The sequence below is a fragment of the Cryptotermes secundus genome, unplaced genomic scaffold (assembly GCF_002891405.2).
Source record: "Cryptotermes secundus unplaced genomic scaffold, Csec_1.0 scaffold344, whole genome shotgun sequence".
Taxonomy (NCBI): domain Eukaryota; kingdom Metazoa; phylum Arthropoda; class Insecta; order Blattodea; family Kalotermitidae; genus Cryptotermes; species Cryptotermes secundus.
This window is the reverse complement of record NW_019742446.1, coordinates 1,154,419-1,175,656: the sequence shown is the minus strand read 5'-3', so window position 1 is coordinate 1,175,656 and position 21,238 is coordinate 1,154,419. Positions and strand designations below refer to the sequence as shown.

At 41.2% G+C, this 21,238-nt stretch overlaps 1 protein-coding gene across 3 annotated transcripts in view; it reads right to left on the bottom strand.

Moving 5' to 3' along the window:
• The window catches only part of LOC111873177 (gamma-aminobutyric acid type B receptor subunit 2), a 691,722-nt gene that overhangs the window by 659,317 nt on the left and 11,167 nt on the right, over positions 1-21,238 (bottom strand). For all 3 annotated transcript variants that reach the window (XM_023867674.2, XM_033754991.1, XM_033754992.1), the window contains exon 2: positions 8,779-10,603. In XM_023867674.2, the coding sequence (XP_023723442.1) occupies positions 8,779-9,042 (264 nt within the window). In that variant the 5' untranslated portion in view covers positions 9,043-10,603. The remainder of the gene's footprint in view (positions 1-8,778; positions 10,604-21,238) is intronic.

Here is a 21,238-nt window from a genome sequence, read left to right as displayed (position 1 = left end):
GGGCGGGAGGTGAGGAGCCGGGATAGCGCAGTCAGTACAGCGACTGGCTACGGGCTGGACGTGAGGAGCTGGGATAGCGCAGCCGGTATAGCCACTGGCTACGGGCTGGACGTGAGGAGCCGGGATAGCGCAGGCGGTGTAGGCACTGGCTACGGGCTGGACGTGAGGAGCCGGGATAGGGCAGGCAGTATAGCGACTGGCTACGGGCTGGACGTGAGGAGCCGGGATAGCGCAGTCAGTATAGCGACTGGCTACGGGCTGGACGTGAGGAGCCGGGATAGCGCAGGCGGTGTAGCCACTGGCTACGGGCTGGACGTGAGGAGCCGGGATAGCGCAGGCGGTGTAGCCACTGGCTACAGGCTGGACGACCGAGGGTTCGGAGTTGAGTCCAGGTGGGGACAAAAATTTTCTCTTCTAAAATTCGTCTAGTCTGGCTCTGGGGTTCACCAAATTTCCTATCTAAAGGGTACCGGGTCCCTTTCCCTGGGGATTAAGCGACAAGGGCGTGAAACTGACCGCTCACCTCCAACTAGTGCCGAAGTCCAGAAAATACGGATCTATATACCCACTCCCCATACGACTTCATGGTGTAGTGCTTAACTGGTTAAGCACAGAGACAAATTCACCATTTACCTTATCTACATCTAAGTCTACCAAGCAGGCTCCTTCTTACAGAATTCAGAATTCCGTATGGATTTTTCTTCATTCTCGTGTGTAATACACGCCTATAAATTAATATACCCTAGATCTGGAAGACGCACTGTGGTTATTGCTGAGTTATACATTAGTCCGGTGTACTAGTTAAAATTGGTTTATATTAAAAATATTAACTCACTCGTCTAGAAAGGGAAAATGAACGAGTTGGAGGAATATACTGTAGTGACACTCTTGCTTGAAACTCTGCTAGGTCTAGCTGCTTACAATAGATTATGCAAGGGTTCGACGTCATCAGAAGTGCTGGTTGTGGTCTCCGAGGTATATAAAGAAGTCAATAAATCGTAGTAGTAACATTTATACAGTATACCTGGGTTTAAGCTCGTAATACAAACGCAGATATAACAGCGTAAGTTTTAATTAATTTGGCGGTCCAATGGTTAGAGTTTCCGTTTAGCTAACTGATTGAAAGCCGATATTCATTATGAATTCGTGCAACTGCCACCTGAAAACTAGCACAGACTGGGGAAACTGCTAGGAAGGGGTTAACGAATCCGATGGAAAATAATTATATGCATAGGTATGTAAGTATTTAAGCGAATTAGTGAACTAATTAAATTATCCTGCGGTAACATAACCAAAGCCGGTCACGGTAGCCGTAGGGTCTAAGGTATGTACTGTCTTCGCTCGCTTGGAAACCGGGATCGTGAGTTCGAATCCCACTCAAGGCATGGATGCTTAGTTTGTGTGTGTGCGTTTTTCTGTGTTTGTGTACAGGTAGAGGCCTTGCGACGAGCTGATCACCCGCCCAAGAAGTCCTACCGAATGTCTAAGATCTAGAAAAACCGAAGTGAAAGGAGAATTTCATGGAGGTAGGCCTAGGCCCACTGGGGCTGTGGTGCCAAGGAAAAACAAATTAGAGCCTCCTCCCCTCTACGGTCTTCCAAATGTTCATTTAGTGTTCCAGGCTTTTCTCAGCAAGACTTCAATATGCACTTCCTCTTCTTTCCAGATCATCTTAAAGCTTAAATGGTTCCTCTCTCTTCTCGGATACACCGGCCCGCAGTCAGCTGAAAATCAATCGACGGTTCGGAGGAACAGGTTACCTTCATCTTCGTGTTCGAAGAATGATCCAGGCAAGAAACCAGTATAAAGCAGAAAGCACTGTTGGCTGCTGCTTCATACTGATTTCTTGTTTGGCTTAATCTTCAGTCTAAAAAATGGAAGCGACCTGGTCCTCCGAAACGTCAGCTGACTTTCAACGGACTACATGGTGTTATATAACAGAAGAATGAACACTTCATAACCAACGACATAAGAACCTCAAATTCTACATCTTAAAACTTCTTTCATTTTAAGACCCTAGCAGTTTTAAATGTGCTGTGCAAATTAAGATGCCTTTTGTTATCACTCAAAATTCTCATCTTTCCTAATCTCTCCCACGTCCAAATATTTTCTTGGTTACTTTTTCTTTGTATTACACAAAGTCATGGCACCTTGACGCTTACAACCTGCATAACCTCTGACAGAAATGATCATATCAGAATTGCAACCTTATTTATACTTAGCATATTTCCTTCATGAAGCTAATGTTTCGACTGGGATATGGAGATATAAATCATAGGTTCTCGGGACACCTGCAATTAGAACACCTTTTAAGCACCGGACGTAGCAATGAATCGGCAATGAAATTATTGTAAATCGAACTGAGTGACAGCTAAGAAGAACTGAGCACTGCTAAAGGTAACAAATGCTGCCGTATTGTTACACGACGTTCCCCGAGTGAGTAGTTTTTCGTTGCGAGAAAAAGGCAGACCATCAGATAATGTTCATTTTTATTTATGTTTCAGTTAACAACGGTGTCACCAGTTCAGATTATGCGGTGCCAAATTGTAAAACAATCAATGAATAATTAATTAGAAAATATCTGAGAGAAGAGGTCGTGGCCTACTTTAAACTAATAACCAGGCATTCACCTATAGGGTCTTAGAAAAATCACAAAGGGCGTAATTCAGAATAGCCAGTGTTCCGGATAAAATTCGAACCGGATGACTCCCGAATGTAAGTATGAAGCATTTTTTCGCCGGGTCACTTTGCTCAGTCACAAGATAAAAATGGTTTTCTTGACAGAACAGTAAATCGCAATAACATATCGTACAGTATTTCGTAAAATATGAGGATAACAAGCAAAACAAATTTCAATACAAATATAGCGACTGGCTACGAGATGGACGACCAAGGAGTTGGGGTTCTTGTCCAGATGAGAGCAAGAATATTTACTTCTCAATTTCGTCCATACCGGCTCTGGAACCCACCCAGTCTCCTATCCAATGGGTACCGGGGGTTGTTCCCCGGGAACAAAGGACCCGGGGCGTGAAGGTGACCACTCACCTCCAACTATTGCCGAGGTCAAGAAAACGTGGGTCTGTGCATCCCCTCCCCCATACGTCTTCATGGTGTAGTGCTTAATTAGTTAAGCACAAGGATAAATTTACCTTACTTTTTTTATTGCTAGTGTGGTGGTACTAAGTCCCCTGTACTGCGGCCACTTCTGGCCTATTGTACCAGCCCCAGATAATAGGTGAGGGTGATTGTGAAGCAATTGGTGGAATGAAGATTAGCAGGGGAAACCGCAGTACTCGGAGAAAACCTACTCCAGCGCCACTTTGTCCACCACAAATCCCACTTGACCAGACCCGGGTTCGAACCCGGGCCGCCGCGGTGGGAAGCCAGCGACTAACCGCTACATAAAAACGTTCTGTGTAGTAAGATATACGTACATTTCTGAACACTTACCATGCCTGACGCTAGATTTACGTATCATATCCAAATTATACAACTTTATTAAAGGTAGAAGAATATATTTAAATGTCCTACAACAAAGCCGCTGTAGAGCATATGCATTTAATTTAATGGAAGAAGGTCCTTACTGAGAAGTTAACAGCCTCTTATTCAATGAAGTTAGTCTTCTCCTTCTCTGGAACCTGAAGGTTCATTACCGTGGTCATAAGGGCGTGCTACTCGAACATATCTTGGTAAGAGTCTTCGTTGGAGATTGAGAAGGCGAACTTACGGGAGTAGGGGGGGAAGGTGACCCAAAAGTCATATCTTCTGGTCCTTCAGGTTGAGGACTTTGCAATGTAACCCACTCGCTTGAGATAATGCCAGCTCAAAGACAAAGCCGGGGATAATTCAACGGAAGTCACTGTCTTTAGGATGAATTTTGAAGCTGGCATCCATTCTACCCCGACTACCCTATGGTCTGTCTCAAGGTTTCAGCGTTCACGTCTGTGCTACATATCCAGTTCAATCTTACGTTCCGTGATTTGAACACTATAGTATCTAGCGAAAGACCATAAATTACGAAATGTTTCTCTATACAATTTTCTGTAACCTCCTGCTTCTTTCCAGATTTTATCTCCAAATGTTACCCTCGGTATCTTCTTCTCAGATACCTTTAATCTATGTTCTTCCATTAAGGCGAGAAACCAAATTTCACGACAAGACAAAGCAACGAGTAATAATAGGGTAAAAAGAAGTAAAGTAATCCCTGTAACAGACCATGGAGGCCCATGGGGTTGTGAGATGTTGAGGTTCCCACATTTTCTAGACAATCGGCTCACAGATGGCGGTGAGGTTGTCAGCCTTACGCGCTGTCCACCCTTTATCCCCAAGAACATTCCAAGAATATTCCTGGTACTCACTTCTGTTAGAGGCTGTGTCGACCCCTGGGCCATAATGTGCCTGGAAGGATTAGGTCAATTGAGAAAATCAATTACCTCATCCGGATTCGATCCCGCGACCTTCCGGCTTGTAGCATAGTGCCTCAACCAACTGCACTACCGCGTGCCCCAATAATAGGGTTGTGTATGATTCAATTTCTACTTTCTTACCTGGCAGACTGGTGAACAAAGTATTCTAAACTGATGACAGAAATCACTCCCATACCCTAATATGCAATTAATTTCCTAGTAATTACAATTTTCATTTCAAATTTACTACATTTTCTAAAGATATATATTACCTATATTAATGCTTTTATTTTTTCTCTATTTTATTGATAAAACATAAACTTATAGGCCTACTTAATTTTCTCTTCATTTACTTTCAGGGCAAGCTCCTTTTTTTCGGCGCCACAGCCCCAATTTTGGCCTTGGCCTACCTCCATGAAAATCTGTTTCACTTCGGTTTAATAGATCTTATACATCCGTTAGGACTCCTTGGTCGGGTGATCAGCTTGTCGCAAGGCCTCTACCTCTTCACAAACACAGAAAAATGTGCGCGCACGCACACACACACACACAAAACAATAAATATCCATGGCTTAAGTGGGATTCGAACCCACGATTCCGGCTTCCGAGCGAGCGAAGACAGTGCATGCCTTAGAACGCTGGGCTACAATGACCGGCCCTAACTCCTTACTGTGATCAAATATCTAGCGTTATCTAATAATCAGTCAAATGATATTTGCTCAGATATATGAATGACGAAGCTTCATACAAACAAACATTACCCCGTGTTCCCCTTACCACTGTTTCCTAGCTCCAAACATTTTCTTCAGAGAAGAAAATAAACTAATATTGACATTATGTACTTTGTCTAAAAAGTAATGGAAAGTATGATCCTGCTTCACAAATTTTAGCTTAGCTCCTCAACAACAGAAAACAGTCTTGTGAAAGCACCACGCTGTCTGTGTGTGCGTGTGTCTGCACTTTCAACCTTTCAAACACCTGGCTGATTTTCACAATTTTTTACGAACAATTTGTCAATAAAGAGCACCAAAACCGTCTTCATTTTAATTTCATGCTCTCAGTGATAACATGGTGGACGTACGAACTTGTGACGTCGGTGCAGCACTAATAATCGCTTAACAGGTTATAATATTTTGAAATGTTGTACCATATTAGAACCTCGAAAAAGCATATAATTTATGTTACGATAATAGTTTGGAGACTACAAAAAAACAGTATGATGACTTCATAAAATGTCTATATCGCTTTCGGTTTGATAATGAATCACTGTAGCAAAGAATCTGAAATTTGAAATGGATACACCTAGAATATGCCTACATATTGCGAATGATATATTATCTGTCGCTGCATCTATTGGTGAATAACGCCTCCTATTTTTCGTTGTAAAATGCAATAGCACATTTCGAAATGGAAAATAGCTTTATTCAGAATTAACCTCTTCTGATAACCGCTCTAATTTGTAATCTCAACTAGGATCGTCGCTCTAACTACATTCGTATGAAAGTGACAAGAGACTGGGCTGGTCATAGTACAGCGACAAGGAGAGACATCTTTTGGCTGCAAGCACCCAATGACTTTCTCACGTCCACACTGACGGCGCAATCTTCACGGCTTGTTGCACTCTTTCCGTAACTTTGGCGAGCTTTAACACTGATCAGAGATAGAAGAAAGCAAAACACGGAATTCGTGATCTTAAGAATGTTTATTAACCATCTTACCATATAACTATAAAATATAACTGACATAAATATTTCAAATTTGAAAGGGACTAAATGGCAATGATTTCAGATTTCGAGGACCTATCGGAGATTTTGATCAGGAAATATGTTACATATCTGAGGTTCAAATATTGAAGAAAAAAATCTCAATCACATGAAATATTTGTTTAAATATTCTTGTATTTCTCATTATTCAACAAATTACTACGGCTAATTCTGACATTGTTTCGGTACAGAAAATATTGACCTTGAACAAAAATATGCCAATTTAAATTCTTTGATGAAAATTTGTGGGTTTTTTTAATATGTATACAATAATATACAATAATATAATGCTGCAAAAAGCTTCCGTAAAATACCATTATGAGTCTCGGCTCTTTACGAGAATGCGATAAGCAAACAGAATTATAAAGACCCCCAAAGCCGAGCAAAATTTCTGTCCAGAAATCTGCTATGAAGATGGTGGATATGTGTTCTGGTTAGAGAGCATGTACTCCTGATGAAATGTGTGCTACACACCTTAATAAGAAAATCTTTTTTCCATAAAAATGGCACCGTCTCAAAAACAAGACATGTTTCAGAGCTCTCTGAGAGGCTGTATTCGGGAACTCTACAATATAACCTGCAATTCCGACCTGGCCCCATGGTAGATATTTTCTGTTGATATTCCTCGAGAAAATTCTTTGCTGGTATAGATTTTCCTGTCATGAAGTTTGTGCTTAGATTAAAACTCAAGGAGTTGGTTTCATTCTGGAGGAAATGACTTCTTAGAACCAAAATGGAACACGTGGTTACGTAGAAATGTTTACAAGTAAAATGCGAGCCTCTTCTACGGAGATTTACTTTATGTATCGATAACGCACATAACGACCCTTGTGCGTATATTTGTAAAATACGCGTTTAGTGCAGCATAACTCTATGGACCTCTTCCAGAATTATGGGTTTACACGGGCGTAAACCCGAAGGTTGACTACATTAGAATTCTCGTCACATAAGGAATACTAATAACACAGGAATGGCTCATAATTTGTTTGGAGAAAAGAGGAGAAATTATGATGCTGTCAAGTAACTGGACTATTCATCTTCGAAGAATGATGAAGAAAAAAGAGTTCTGAAGGAATCAGTCGTAGCCTAATCCAAGATTTTGCGTCAAGGAACTGAAGAAGACCACAAACATCTCAAACAAGATATCCGATATCCCGACAGAGATTCGAACTCAGCCCCATCCGAATACGCGTCTACAGTCTTACCCCTATGTCATGCCATTCAGTTATAATTATTGTATATAAACGCTATTCGTTCTTTCAGTCATCAATGGCTATACAATCCTTCTGCTGAGCCTTGGCCTCCTCTTCAGTTTCGTACACATTTTACACAGACGGTAGGACTCCTTGGACGGGAGATCAGCAATCGCAAGACGACTACCTTCACACAGAACAACACAAACACAGAATAAACGCACACAGATATCCATGTCTTGATTGGGATTCGAACCCACGATCCCAATATTCAAGCGGGCGACGACAGTTCATGCCTTAGACCATTACTTTTATTCATTATTTTCACGTGCAGGAGGGTGACTATTAGATATAGATTAGGTATAGATTGTATTATTTGATTTACTGACATCTTACGCGCACCACTCTGAACTACAGGCAATTGCAGCGCGCTCTGTAATCTACACATCCTACAGTTCACCGTTACAGACACACTAGTGTCCTCTGTCTCTTACATGCTCCACTAGTCTTTTCCTGGTAACGGATTTTAACACAGGAACTATAACAGTTTCACTGTTAACTGCACACTCCGAATATCGTGGTATTTTAGCACACATAAAGTCTTCTCTTCACAGTCAGACTTTCAACTCCACTGAACTGCACTCAATAATTCTGATGCCGCAGTTCCTCGATTCAATTTCCCTGCTCCAAAGCAGGCGTCTCGAAACTCAACTGACTCAAACTATCTTCTTTGTCCTTCTTCATAATCCCTCGGCACGAACCACGTAGAAAACACAACCTCTCTATTTTTGAGGAGGCGTGTTTACGGAGCCGTTGCATAGCAACGGTCGCTGCACGAACCACATAGAAAACATCTCTCTTCAATTATAGCGCGCCCTCATTTCCGCTGGAACATCTTTACAGAGTAGTTGTCTAGTAATGAACGTCTACTGTGGTTCTTCTATTCCGGTTTTCATGGGTGATGTTACAATATACACGTACTAGTAGCTCATATGAAGTGTTTAAGAAGATATTATACGAATTCCTTCCTAGTAATAAATATTGCGAAAATTTCCTAGTAAGCCTATTTTTGTCCTTAAGTTCACATTTCTACGCCTGATAATTCGCAATTATTGTTTTTTTTAATTGTACATACTGATAGAATATTGATTGTTCTTATTAAAAGTTCCTAGCTCATGCGAAAAGCTAAAAGTCCTATAGCATATATCCCCTGTTTATGGAAGGAACCAAATATAACAGCATATCCAATATCCGTCACTGGTGTACTGTAATAACTGTTGACAAAAATATATTACCAATGCAATTATGTCAAATGGAAAAGGGGGTCACTAAATTAACTGCATTAAATTAATTCCTGTGGCACTGTCCACAGAGAAGAGCTGCAAATGCGTTTGAATATGGAAAGATGCACCCTACCTCAGTGTCGTTCCAGTACATATGCAGCATGTAGTTGCGAAGTACCGATGGGTTCTCGTTGATGTGGTCCACTGCAAGCATCACGGAAGGCATTACCCCTCGCCCTACTCTGGATTCGGGAATATGACGACCGTACGGGAAGAAACCAGCGATGTAAACGTCCCGACGTTTGTTGCCGGACAAGTTCGGCTTCTGGCACAGTCCTTTCCACATCATGAGGCACAGCAGCGCCAACACACAAAAGCTACATCTCGAGATGGCCATGTTGGTGCCAAGTTCTTAACTCACTTATCTTAGGAATCTGGTGAATTACTTCACGTTTCTTGTGTGTAGATGTTTAAATTAGTATTATCTTGATCCATTCATTCTACATTTATTTTGGCGGCTCCATTCACTGTTGTATTGTGTGTTTCCTTATAAGCGCGAAATAACCTCGGTGAATCTCATTTACTACGCAAAGAAAACAAACTTTTTTTTAACTTACATGTTACGTAAATTAATACTTCAAAATGTGCATGAATGTTTTTGGGGGGGGGGAACACTTAATAAAACTCTGAAATTTGGAATCCTAATAAAATGCAATTAATACTGCGAAAATTCCTTCATTTGCATTCTGTTACTGTGTAGTTAACGCTTCAAAATTATTTGTTATTCCACATAACAGACTGTTGTGTTCATCTGCAGCTTCCGTGCAACTTCGAGCCTTGTATAACTCTATTTTAAAACGGATTTATTTGAGATTTAGCAAACATTCACACGCGCATCCATAGGTATTTTGAATTTCTTTTACCTTAAAACACACTAGGATATCCACTTGTCTTACGATAGAAATATTCACAACGGGACACAGTAACAGTAGAAATGTTATTCATTAAAAATCACTGGCACCACAGCTCATAATCACTTGTTTCTATTGCTTGGTGATGACTTGGAAAGATTTGTGCGTATTGTTGCCAATGCCAGGTAATGAAAAGTACTTTAATATGGCACTATCCACCCTCAATTTTATTTCTACGAATCAAAGTCTTATTATTGAGCCAATGTAATGCTTCAAGATTAAACTACGAGAAACAACTTGGAAAACAACGATTCAGTACACCAGTCTCAGTGGTGGGTAGGGGATAAAACAAATATCAAGTTGCCTAGAGCTCTTATATTACTAACTTTTTAGTTCGTAATAGTACCACCAGGGCGTATTAGTCCTACTTGTAACAATACATGTCCAATGGCTGCGCATCGTGGCCATGTTCTTTTACTAGTTCCTTTCTCAAGCGCACATATTTCAGATGTTAATGTCACTTAGCAACAAGAACTGAACATAAATGCCCCTTGTAACACAGCTCGCCATTATAGACATAGTTTCTATTTCTCATGGCTTCAAACATTTCGCTCACAACGTCACCCACTCGTAAATTCGGAGACAATAATCCCTTCCGCATTTCCAGATACACTGAAACAAATTCACTTCTTCGCTCACTGTGATGTCGGAAAATTAGGAGTATACCAATTTATCGGATATCTTCATTCTATTAGCATCATGTCTTAGATAATAAAGGGATGGTTATGTGAACCCACTAGCAGAAAATTATTAACTGTTTATTTTAACGATACTGAATTTATTAAAATTTCCAGTTGCCCAGCGGCAGTTATCGGTCTCGCCGCAATATTTTCTCAGTTCATCGCATTACACAATTAACTTAAAAGCCGCCATACAAAGGGAACCACGCGCGTGAGGAAAATGTATTTTTATCATCTCTGTTTTGTGCTTCTTCCTTCCTTCTCTTGCTTCTTCTGTAAACGTGCAGAGCCATCTCTTGGTCGCTCACTGCAACAAGAGCAACAAGATAAAAATACTACTTATTCTAAAAGCAAGAAAATTACAGACACTAAAGACAGAATCGGAGAAGTTCATCGAGGTAGGCCTAGGCCCACTGGGGCTGTAGTGCCAAGGGGAAAAAGTATAGAATACAAATCATAACATCATAACATCAATTTTAATGTTTTATTATAGCCTTTACATTAACATAAATATTTTTATATCCTAAGGCCAGCTTTAAACAAGTTACAGTTAATAATACGTAGGCCAGTTTAATATATTCTACTGAATATTTCTTAAGTTCATTAAACGGTTGTATCCTAATTATTTTATATATTTGGTAAGCACTAAAATTAAAATTAAGTTCTTCACTTCAGTTTCTTAATTGAGTTTCTGTTATAATGATCTTTCAGTGAATGTTATACAGTGATATCAGTTTCATTCAACGCAAAGCACTAATGCCATCGGCCATTTCAGACTTATTAAGAATTTCAACGTAAGAAAAATGCTTCTACCTCTTACTAAAATAATGTAGCTTGCACATATTCAAAAAGACATGCAATAGCTCAACTGTTTGAAGATCTTATCATAAGTCATTAAAAAGAGCTAGCGATTACAAAACACTGATTCAGCTTGATGAAAATAAAGTTATGCATTCAGTTTTGATGAAGGTATGTGTATTTACTTGTACAATTAAAATCAACGTAATAAATGGACACTCGTATAAGGAAGGCAGAGTTCCATTTCTCCAAGAAAGTGTCCACGGGAATGACTTACTGCGAAAACTTGAAAGCAGAACCCTTTGCATATGGTACAGGACACAGAAACACGTTCGATACTGAAGCTTTGTTATTATTATTTGCTTAATTTCAAGTTATAATACAGAATGGGGCGCAGAAACTTCCTTTTTTTGAAGGCGAATAAAAGAAAAATTATTGCTGATAGACAAAATTTATGTTTAGCTAATGAAAGAACATACTTTAAAGTTTTAAATCATGTAGTTTTAAACAAAATATCTTGAAGGTGGTGGCCACCGTTCTCTATGCACTGATGCAACCGTTTTCTGAAGTTTCACTCTGTACGTTCCAACATGTGCACCGGAATTTGGGCTACTTCCTACCGAATAACATTCTTCAGCTGAAGCAGGTTTGTGGGGCGATGTTTAAAAACCTCTGCCTTGAGGTATCCCCATAAAAGAAATTCACAGGGCGTTAGATCAGGTGAGTGCGCTGCCCACGGGATTTCACCTCCAAGCGAGATGAGCCGTCCGGGGAACTTTGCCATCGAAGCACGGGCTGTGTGGGCCGTGGCACCATCCTGTTGGAACCAGACATTTCCTAGATGCATTTCTTCAAGAGCTGGTTCGAAAAAGTTTTTAATCATGTCCACATACCGCTGTGAATTGACAGTAACTGCATGATTGTCTTCTTCAAAAAAAATAAGGCCCAATAACTCCAGCACTCGACAACGCACACCATACTGTCACCTTATCACTGTGAAGTGGCCTCTCTTGGAGCTCTTTGGGATTGTTACCACTCCAATAGCGCATATGCTGATTGTTGACATATCCGGATAGGTGAAAATGTGCCTCATCACTAAACAAAACAAGTGCGTCAGGGGGCAAAGTTTCCAATAACGTTTCGCACGCCGTTATTCGGTTCTTGAAATCACGTGGTGACAATTCTTGCACAACAACCATCTTATATGGATGGAAATGAGGATGTTCGTGAAGAATTCGGCGCATTGAACAATTGGATATGTCTAGGGCGACTGCAGGTTTGCGAGCGGAGCGTCTTGGAGATCTCAAAATCGACTGTCGAACTGCCTCCACATTTTCTGGAGTCGTAACGGTCCGTTGTCGTCCTGATGATTTTTTCACCACACTCCCGATTGTCCTAAAGTTCTCTATCCACAAAATAATCGATTTCCGGTCGGGAACCGGGCCTCTGGGCTTAATTCCGGAGTGAGTACGGAACGCACGCTGCACCGCCACGTAGGAATGGTTGTTCGAAAAATAGGCTTCGACAGCAAACGCACGCTGCTCACTCGTCCACCTCATATGTTTCCTACTGAGGGGTATTAGACAGAAACTTCCGCGACTGTTGCGTTCGCCGAGCCTATCCCCACTTTTCTGCGACCGCCCCCTCCTTCACAATGCGTCTTCACAAAAAGGAAGTTTCTGCGCCCCACCCTGTAGTTAATACGAAAATATGAAATGTTATTCTATTGGCACAGATCACACTTACAACTTCGCGCAATTAAGCTCGCTAATAAAATAGTCAAATGGAAGTGAAATGTAAACTTCGAAGCAGAATTGAAACAGACAAGACCATTCGAGTGCAAAATTAAACGGGACTGCGATTAAAAGCTTATTATAAATATACATATTCCTACTGATTAAAAACAAACTCCGTGGCCTGCAGTCCGCAAGCGAACTATACCGACCGAGCGACCGCCGCTTATCTTCGAAGTTAGTGCCGACTTCTGCGGATAGAAGGTGTCACATTATCACGGATCCCCACGGCCGGTAATCTCGGTTTTCTAGACCGGAGCCGCTATTTCCTTGAAAAAGCTCCTCAGTTATCCTCACGAGGCTGAGTGGACCCCATTCCAGACCCACTATTTCTCAGAAAATCCGGTAGAACCGGGAACAGAACCCGGGACCTCTGGATCTATAGCCAGGAACTGTGGCCACTAGACAACACAGGCGGTCTTTTACTGATTAAAGCAAAAGTAATTCATTTAAACTCATTCATTACAGAGCTTTACAACAGCTGAAACCTATAATAAGTGTTCACTTAAATTACGTAATAAATTTAAGATTTATATTTCCTATACAACAGTAATTGCATTATTTGTTTTTTACTTCGTAACAAAGATCCAAGTTCTTCATTACAGATACAGTACAAATATCTGAAACAAGCACATGATAAAACATAAAGAAAAATAAGTAATAAATAAAATACAGGCGACACAAAACAAAGTGGGCAACAAGAAAAGAATTAAACGAGTATATATTTCGAATTAAATCCTGATAATATTGTTACATGTACAACCATTGCTAGGCAAGGAGTGGTAAAATAGGTTGCTAAGTTACTCAACAATAGAGGATGTAGTGGTTTCTGTGTTGGCCGTTCCGCCCAGCAGTGGAAACAGTGGGGTTATGCAACCCGTTACCTAGCAACATTCTGACCATCCACGTTACAATATATTTTAATAAATAAACCAATACGGCAGCTAATACTGAAAAAACGTAATGAGTAAAATTACAGATTAGTTAGTTATTGGAGAGGGTGGATTTCCCCATGCACCGCGACCAGTTTGATCTATTGTGCTTCCCTCTATGATATTCTATCAGTCTCTATACCCTACCGATACTGGTGCTTACCATCAGTCCCGACCAAGCCAGCGAATTCGGCCTCTACTGGCTTGGCGGTATCTGTAATGCTTCCCCCATCTATCAGAGGCGTTAAGAGACTACTGTTGGGCGAGAAATGTCCTTGAATTTGGCTCAGTGATCTCCTTAGGAGATGTGAGGTTCTTTTACGTGGCGTAAAGCTACGACACGGGACCCACGGCTTAAACTCCCTCCCGGAGGACTTCTTCCCTGAATTTTTCCGCCCTTAAAAATTCCACGACCTCCGCCGGGTTTGAACCCGCGTACTACGAGTCATGAGGTGGGAACGTTACCTCTAGACTATGGAGGCCGCTTAAAATTACTGATACTAACTGAATTATCAATCCAAGTGCAAAGTAACTGGTGTAGGTGTATGGCTTCTGGCTTAAATTTCGAGTAATAATGGCAGCTGGGTAAAGAGAAACCACGTTCCATTCAAAATAATGAAAGTTAAAAACATGTATAAAAATATCGAAACAATATTTCACCTAAAATTTGTTTTCCAGAAACTAAGATTATTTGCAATATCAGGTTTAGCTTCAGGTACAAAATAGCGATTTCTAACACGCAATCTGAGACGACCTATTTAACAACACACATTCATCATAAAATTCTGTGCACACCAACGTTTAAAATTTCTAACACTTTCAGAAAGGTAAATTAATAAGCTACCACCATGTTTTTCTTTTATACGCTGCCCTCACAATGAAAGATGGTGTACCAGTCAGGAGGTCAATGGTTGTAAGGCACGAAATCGTATCTCTTTTAAACATAACATTTTAAAGTTGGTGGAGCAAACATTTTCCTCTACCTCTCTTTGTTCCTGAGACCTCTAACATGTTGACGAAAAAGTCTAAAAGATTTACAGAGTATCATTAAACACGAACAAATTACCCATGTATATATAAAGACATCGTCAGCCATTATCTAATGGAATCTGCGTCACGTTCCTAAGATCCATCAGGGAACAGCATTATGGATCAGAGCTGTATCAGCATCATTTGATAAATGATTTTATATATGTGTGTATGACATATAATAACACCCTCCGTGATCTAACCTGTATTTACTACTACACAGCGTTATATCCAAAAAGATAGTATTCTTCAAGTCGATGTAAATTTGAGCAAGACAGTTTTTAACTCCTAAATCTGCAAAAACGAAAAATAGGTCTAAGCCCCAGAAGTACACAAGTAGGCCTATGTATTGTGAATCTGACATAAATATCAGGCGGCATGGGTCTGCACAGTGCCAATAATAGTATCGACAACAGCTCTCATGCTCCTACGCTTAAGAAAAAGTCTCAAAAACACTAATCTTGACAAAATCTACAGACCGTTAAAAATTACTACGAACGCGTGTTGTACGAAATTTATCTGTGGTTAAATATTAAAGTAAGTACATCTGTAATTAGTGCAGAAGTGAACGGGCCTAAATCGGACTTCCAAGCCTTCGAAAATATGGAAAATTCGATCATTCAAACAGCGAAAGTCTCCCCTCTTTATTTCACTTACTGTTGCGTAGAAATTTAAGTTATTGTAAGTTATGAATAAATGAGTTAGAGCATACGAGAGTTTAAGGAATGTTGATTTAAAACTAGATCAACATCATACGACCAGACGGAAAATTAATTTACTAATATTTCGTTTTACTAAACTCTCTAATAGCAGATATAAATCGATGGTTCAACGTAGCTCAAACATAGAACCATCACTCAAAATTATCCTGACCCACTCTCTCACATCACACAACTTTCTTCCTCGAAGAAACTGCCTTCCTTAAAATTTCTCTGTCTTTCAAATATTCGTTTCCACTATTCCAGGTATACGATTATATTTTACTTCGTTTGTATATAAAAATATGTCTTTAGCAGACAGTACTTTCAGTCTGATTAATGTGTCGCGTTTTATCAGGAAGTGTCTGTGACAAATAAAAGGCAAGCCTACGTTTGTGAATATCTATATATTTCTGTCAAAAGGCATTTAGTAGTAATAAACACACGTGACTAGCCTCATGCTTCCGGTTGTAGCAGCTGTTTTAAGAAACGCGCAAGCGCAGATTAACATAGGTACAACAGTACAAACATAATTGTGTGAACACGAATCCTAATATAGTTATTTAAAGGATTTTTTTTCAAAAACTCTTGTTTCTCGAAGTGGAGTGTTTTGTTTTTGAAGATGCTAAAATGTTAAAGTAATAAACTGGTCATTAAATGGCTGGCAAAATGGGTCTTTTGTCAGGGAGATTCTCCCCTCTTCTCTCTTAGCTCCAGTGTGAAAGTCTTGTATAGGTATTCATTGCGCGGAGTTGATTCAAGCTGTTTGACCAACAGTAACTCACTCCTGAGCTGTAAACCATGTTGCAACCGTCCCATAGCTCTGCCTACACATGGCAGTGTTCACAAGCGCAATGTTTCCTGCTGCAGTTATAGGATGCCAGTGTTTCCTTATACTCAGAGCTGTCACACGCAATTATGGTGAACCAAGGTACAGTTGTGTTCACAGAACTTCTCTAAAATAAGGAATTATTCGATGACAGAATAACAACTGTTTCATTATTTATCTATAATTGTGAAAGTTTTCACTACAGCTCCTCTCCCCTACCTGTATTGTCACCTAACTATGTTGTTTCTATTTATTATCACCTGTATCTTCTTGTTATTAAGGCACTCAGTATCTTCTCAGTTGTGTGTGAGTGTAACTGCTAACTTGTTAAGAACCCATAATGTTCTTGCTCATATTTCTTTCAGGTCCTGTTCAGTAAGAAAACAACACTTTTGAACTGGCTTCTTATCCGTGAGTGACCTTGCAGGCCTCATTTTATAAATGAGTTGGAGTTATGACCCTGAAAAAAATATGGCCCAACTGTTTCAGGCGCTGTCTTGAAGAATCATTTTCCATTTCCTTATGGTGGGACAGAATATCGCAATATATCCATAGCCATTCATGACCATAAATCAACAATGTCTGACACATTCTTGTATTTTATCGAAGGTTATCATTCTAATCACCATTCCCCAGAACATGGGTCATGCAACGGGCTCTCGTATTACAAATAAAACAATTAAGATCCAAGTAACCCTGGGAACGGACTCACAGGACCGGGGGTAATTCGGCTTATGTCTTGTAAGTTACTCCCCCACAATCTGTAAATAATTCGTTTGCTAATTCCCTCCCCCCCCCTCAGGCTTACAGAAGAGAAACGGAACTTCGAATCAATAAACAGCCATGGAGTCTTGAACTGTTTGTTTTCTGCGTGACTTGCTTACGCTGCACCATCTGCGTGAGGCCATGCAGTGCCGCACACTATGCGCATATGGTAGGGTGATGAATGACGAACATAGAAGTATGTGAGCGAAGTTTCTGTAGCTTATCTTACGGTTCTCTCCTGTGATTCGGCTAGAGAAGCAGAAAAATTTCATGGAAGAGCCCCTTAAGGATAGCCGGGTCCCGTCTGTAACGCGACTCCAGTGCAATCGGAACGTAGGCGAGGCAACTCCCATAACCCGAATAATGACACTCGCAGGAATAAAGTGATCGTGTGCAACAGTGTACAATATGCGCCAAAATTAGAGTACTGAAATGAAAAGACGTCCTGTTGATACCACTGCCTATTCATGTGAAGGCCCCTTGCACGACAGAACCTTCTCAAATACTGAAGAAATTGTCGGATCAGCATAACCCTGTAGCGTTCTTGGGTGACGGTAAGAGCATTGCCTTCCTCATCCTCAATGAAATAGGGACCTAATATACCGTGTGCTAAACGGCACACCATATCGACACACGTGTACTAACCCGGCGGAGGTCGTGGAATTTTTAAGGGCGGAAAAATTCAGGGAACAAGTCCTCCGGGAGGGACTTTAAGCCGTGGGTCCCTTGTCGTAGCTTTACGGCACGTAAAAAGAACCTCATGCCTCAAGGAGGCCTCTGAGCCAAATTATAAAGGACATTTCCCGCCCAACAATAGTCTCTAACGCCTCTGGTAGCTGGGGGAAGCATCTAGATACCGCTGAGCCAGTAGAGGCCGAACTCGCTGGCTGAGTCGGGACTGATGGCACGCACCAGTATCGGTAAGGTACAGAGACTGGTAGAATATCACAGGGGGACGTACAATAGATCACTGGTCGCGGTGCATGGGGAAACCCACCCCCTCCAATAATAATAATAATAATGTAGCGGTTTCTGGAAGATAACATCTGGCCGATCAAAACCAAGGAAACGAGTTGTCTGGTGACCACTTCCGTATGAGCGGAAATAATACTCAACTATGAATACTTTTTCCTCTGTCGAGAGACCCATTTCCAACAACAACTGCACAGCACAACTTCCTTTTCACTGCTGGGAACACGTGCGGCTGGAGCTGTACCCCGTCAACAAACGCACATGCGCGTTCGAGATGCGCGAGTTTCAGTACTATAATTTTGGCGCATACTGTATTAGCAGTGTCAAGTCTTCTTGTGAAGTGTCGTTGATGATCGTAGATGACGGTATAATGGATGTTTCAGGTTCAAGTAGTGACAGAAGCAATGGAAAAATTCTACTAATCAGCGTTCTGTGAACAGCGTATTGCAAGACTTATCAAACCTTGAAACAGGGTTTCACTGTGGTAAGGTCTGTCAATAACAAGGCCAGTTGTATCAAGCAGGGAGATTACGGAAGGAGTTGTTCTAAGCAGCCTCCTTCCACAGACAGTTAGTAAAAAGTGAAAAGTAGAGGTATCCCTGTAAGAGGCCTTGGAGGCTAATAGGGTTGTGAGATGTTGAGGTTCCAACATTAACTAAACAATCGGCTCATAGATGGCGGTAAGGTTGTCAGCCCTACGCGCCGGCCGCCCTTTACCCCCAAGAATATTCCAAGAATATTCCTGGTACTCATTTTTGTTAAGAGGCTGAGTCGACCCCCCAGTTAAGGAAAGAAACTGAATTTTTGTTCTGTATGCGAGGCGCAAGGCGAGTTTCAAGGCAACACGGTGACACTAACAAGGTTCGCGAGAATTGTTGTGCACATTAACATGTAATTCAATTATTACTCCATATTATCGAGAGTAACTGTAAATACGCTATTAATTAAATAAAAAAATTAACAAGTATACAGGTATATTTTATACCAATATGTGGGTATGTGTACAATATATACGCCGATGGGTATTTGTTGTGCATGTACAAAGACGTACATGTATATTTAAAAGAGGTGCATGTTATAGTCACCCTGTAGATATATGCACATACTGACAAGTAATATAGACATATAGATCGGTAGGCTTATGTATACCTAGTGAGGTACATGTATATATACCGGTAGTCACAAGTAGACATAAAGACAGGTACACTTACGAATGCCGGTATGTACAATAATCGTATGTACAGGTATGCAAATTACAATGGGGCACTATGGTACAAGCCGAAAGGTCGCGGGTTCGAGTCCCGATGAGGTGGATATTTTCAATTTATCTAATTCTTCCAGCCATACTATGACGATGGAGTCGACTCAGCCTCTAACAGAAATGAGCATCAGGAATCTTCCTGGGGGCCAAGGAAGGGCGGCGCGTAAGGCTGACAACCTATCTAGAGAAAATATGAGAGCCTCGACGTCTCACAACCCCATGGGCCTTCATGGCTTGTTACAGGGAATTTACCTTTTTTGTTACCTTTATTTAAGTTACAGTTGAGGTATTAAGGCATTGATATGAAGTCAGTAAAGACCCGTATTAGTAGGTAATCTACGCTTATGGAAGATATAATTAATAAGGAAGAATGAAAATATGTCATATATTCTTTATGAGAAGTGTGAATGTTCAATGGGCTGGCAGGGAACCCCATACACATTTCCCTTCACCCTAGATAAGAATAATGGTAACCTCTTGACAGACAATAAACATCAGACACCCTTCCCATCGGATGAAACTTCAAAGATCCGTGTAAGAGACGGAGTGGTATGCGGCGACAGCGTGATGACGCGTGACCCTAACAAACAACAAGAGGATAGAAGGCAGCCACCCCATTATGGGTTCGTCACATACATAATTAACGTTTAGAGATGCTTGGTAATTTCTGTCCTTGGGAAGGATTGTAACCATAAAATAAGCATCAGAGCTTGACTTGGAGATGATACTCACCTTTTCTCCAAAGCGAAGTTCTCACATCACCTTCCAGAATGAAGCAAAACAGCAGCAACATCTGAGTCGGCCCAACCATCCTTAAGTAGTAAGTGTCCTGGCTCGCTGGGCCTACTTTATTTCTCTTTAACAAACTGTATGATGTATAATTGCCGGTCACGGTAGCCGAGTGGTCTAAGGCATGTACTGTATTCGCTCGCTCGGAAGCCGGGATCGTGGGTTCGGATATGTTTCCTATGAGGAACGAACTGAATTTCTATATATTATTCTTATACACTGCCGGTCACGGTAGCCGAGCGGTCTAAGTCATGCACTGTCTTCGCTTGCTCGGAAGCCGGGATCGTGGGTTCGGATATGTTTCCTATGAGGAACGAACTGAATTTCTATATATTATTCTTATACACTGCCGGTCACGGTAGCCGAGCGGTCTAAGGCATGCACTGTCTTCGCTCGCTCGGAAGCCGGGATCGTGGGTTCGGATCTGTTTCCTGTGAGGTACGAACTGAATTTCTATATATTATTCTTATACATTGCCAGTCACGGTAGCCGAGAGGCCTAAGGCATGCACTGTCTTCGCTCGCTCGGAAGCCGGGATCGTGGGTTCGGATCTGTTTCCTGTGATGTACGAACTGAATTCTTATAAATCATTCTTATACATTGCCGGTCACAGTAGCCGAGCGGTCTACGGCACGTAGTCTTCGCTCGTTTGGAAACCGGGATCGTGGGTTCGAATCTAATTCAGGGCATGGATGTTTAGTTTGTGTGCATCTTTCTGTGTTTGTGTACAGGTAGAGGCCTTGCGACGAGCTAATCACCCGCCCAAGGAGTCCTACCGAATGTGTAAGATCTAGAAAAACCGAAGTGAACGGAGAAGTTCATGGAGGTAGGCCTAGGCCCACTGGGGCTCTAGTGCCACGGCAAAAAATGCTGTATAATTATACGTGTGCATCTGCCCCGAATTCCATCAAATGCCGCTTCCGTTTGTGCATCTGTGTCCTCTGGGATAGGCGGAACGCAACAGCACGAACTCAACACAATGCAACTAATTTTTCTGCTTTCCCTGAAAACGTTGCCTATATATACACTGCATATGCAAGGAAGTTCCTGCCTTTGTTGACCGGTTAACAACGCTG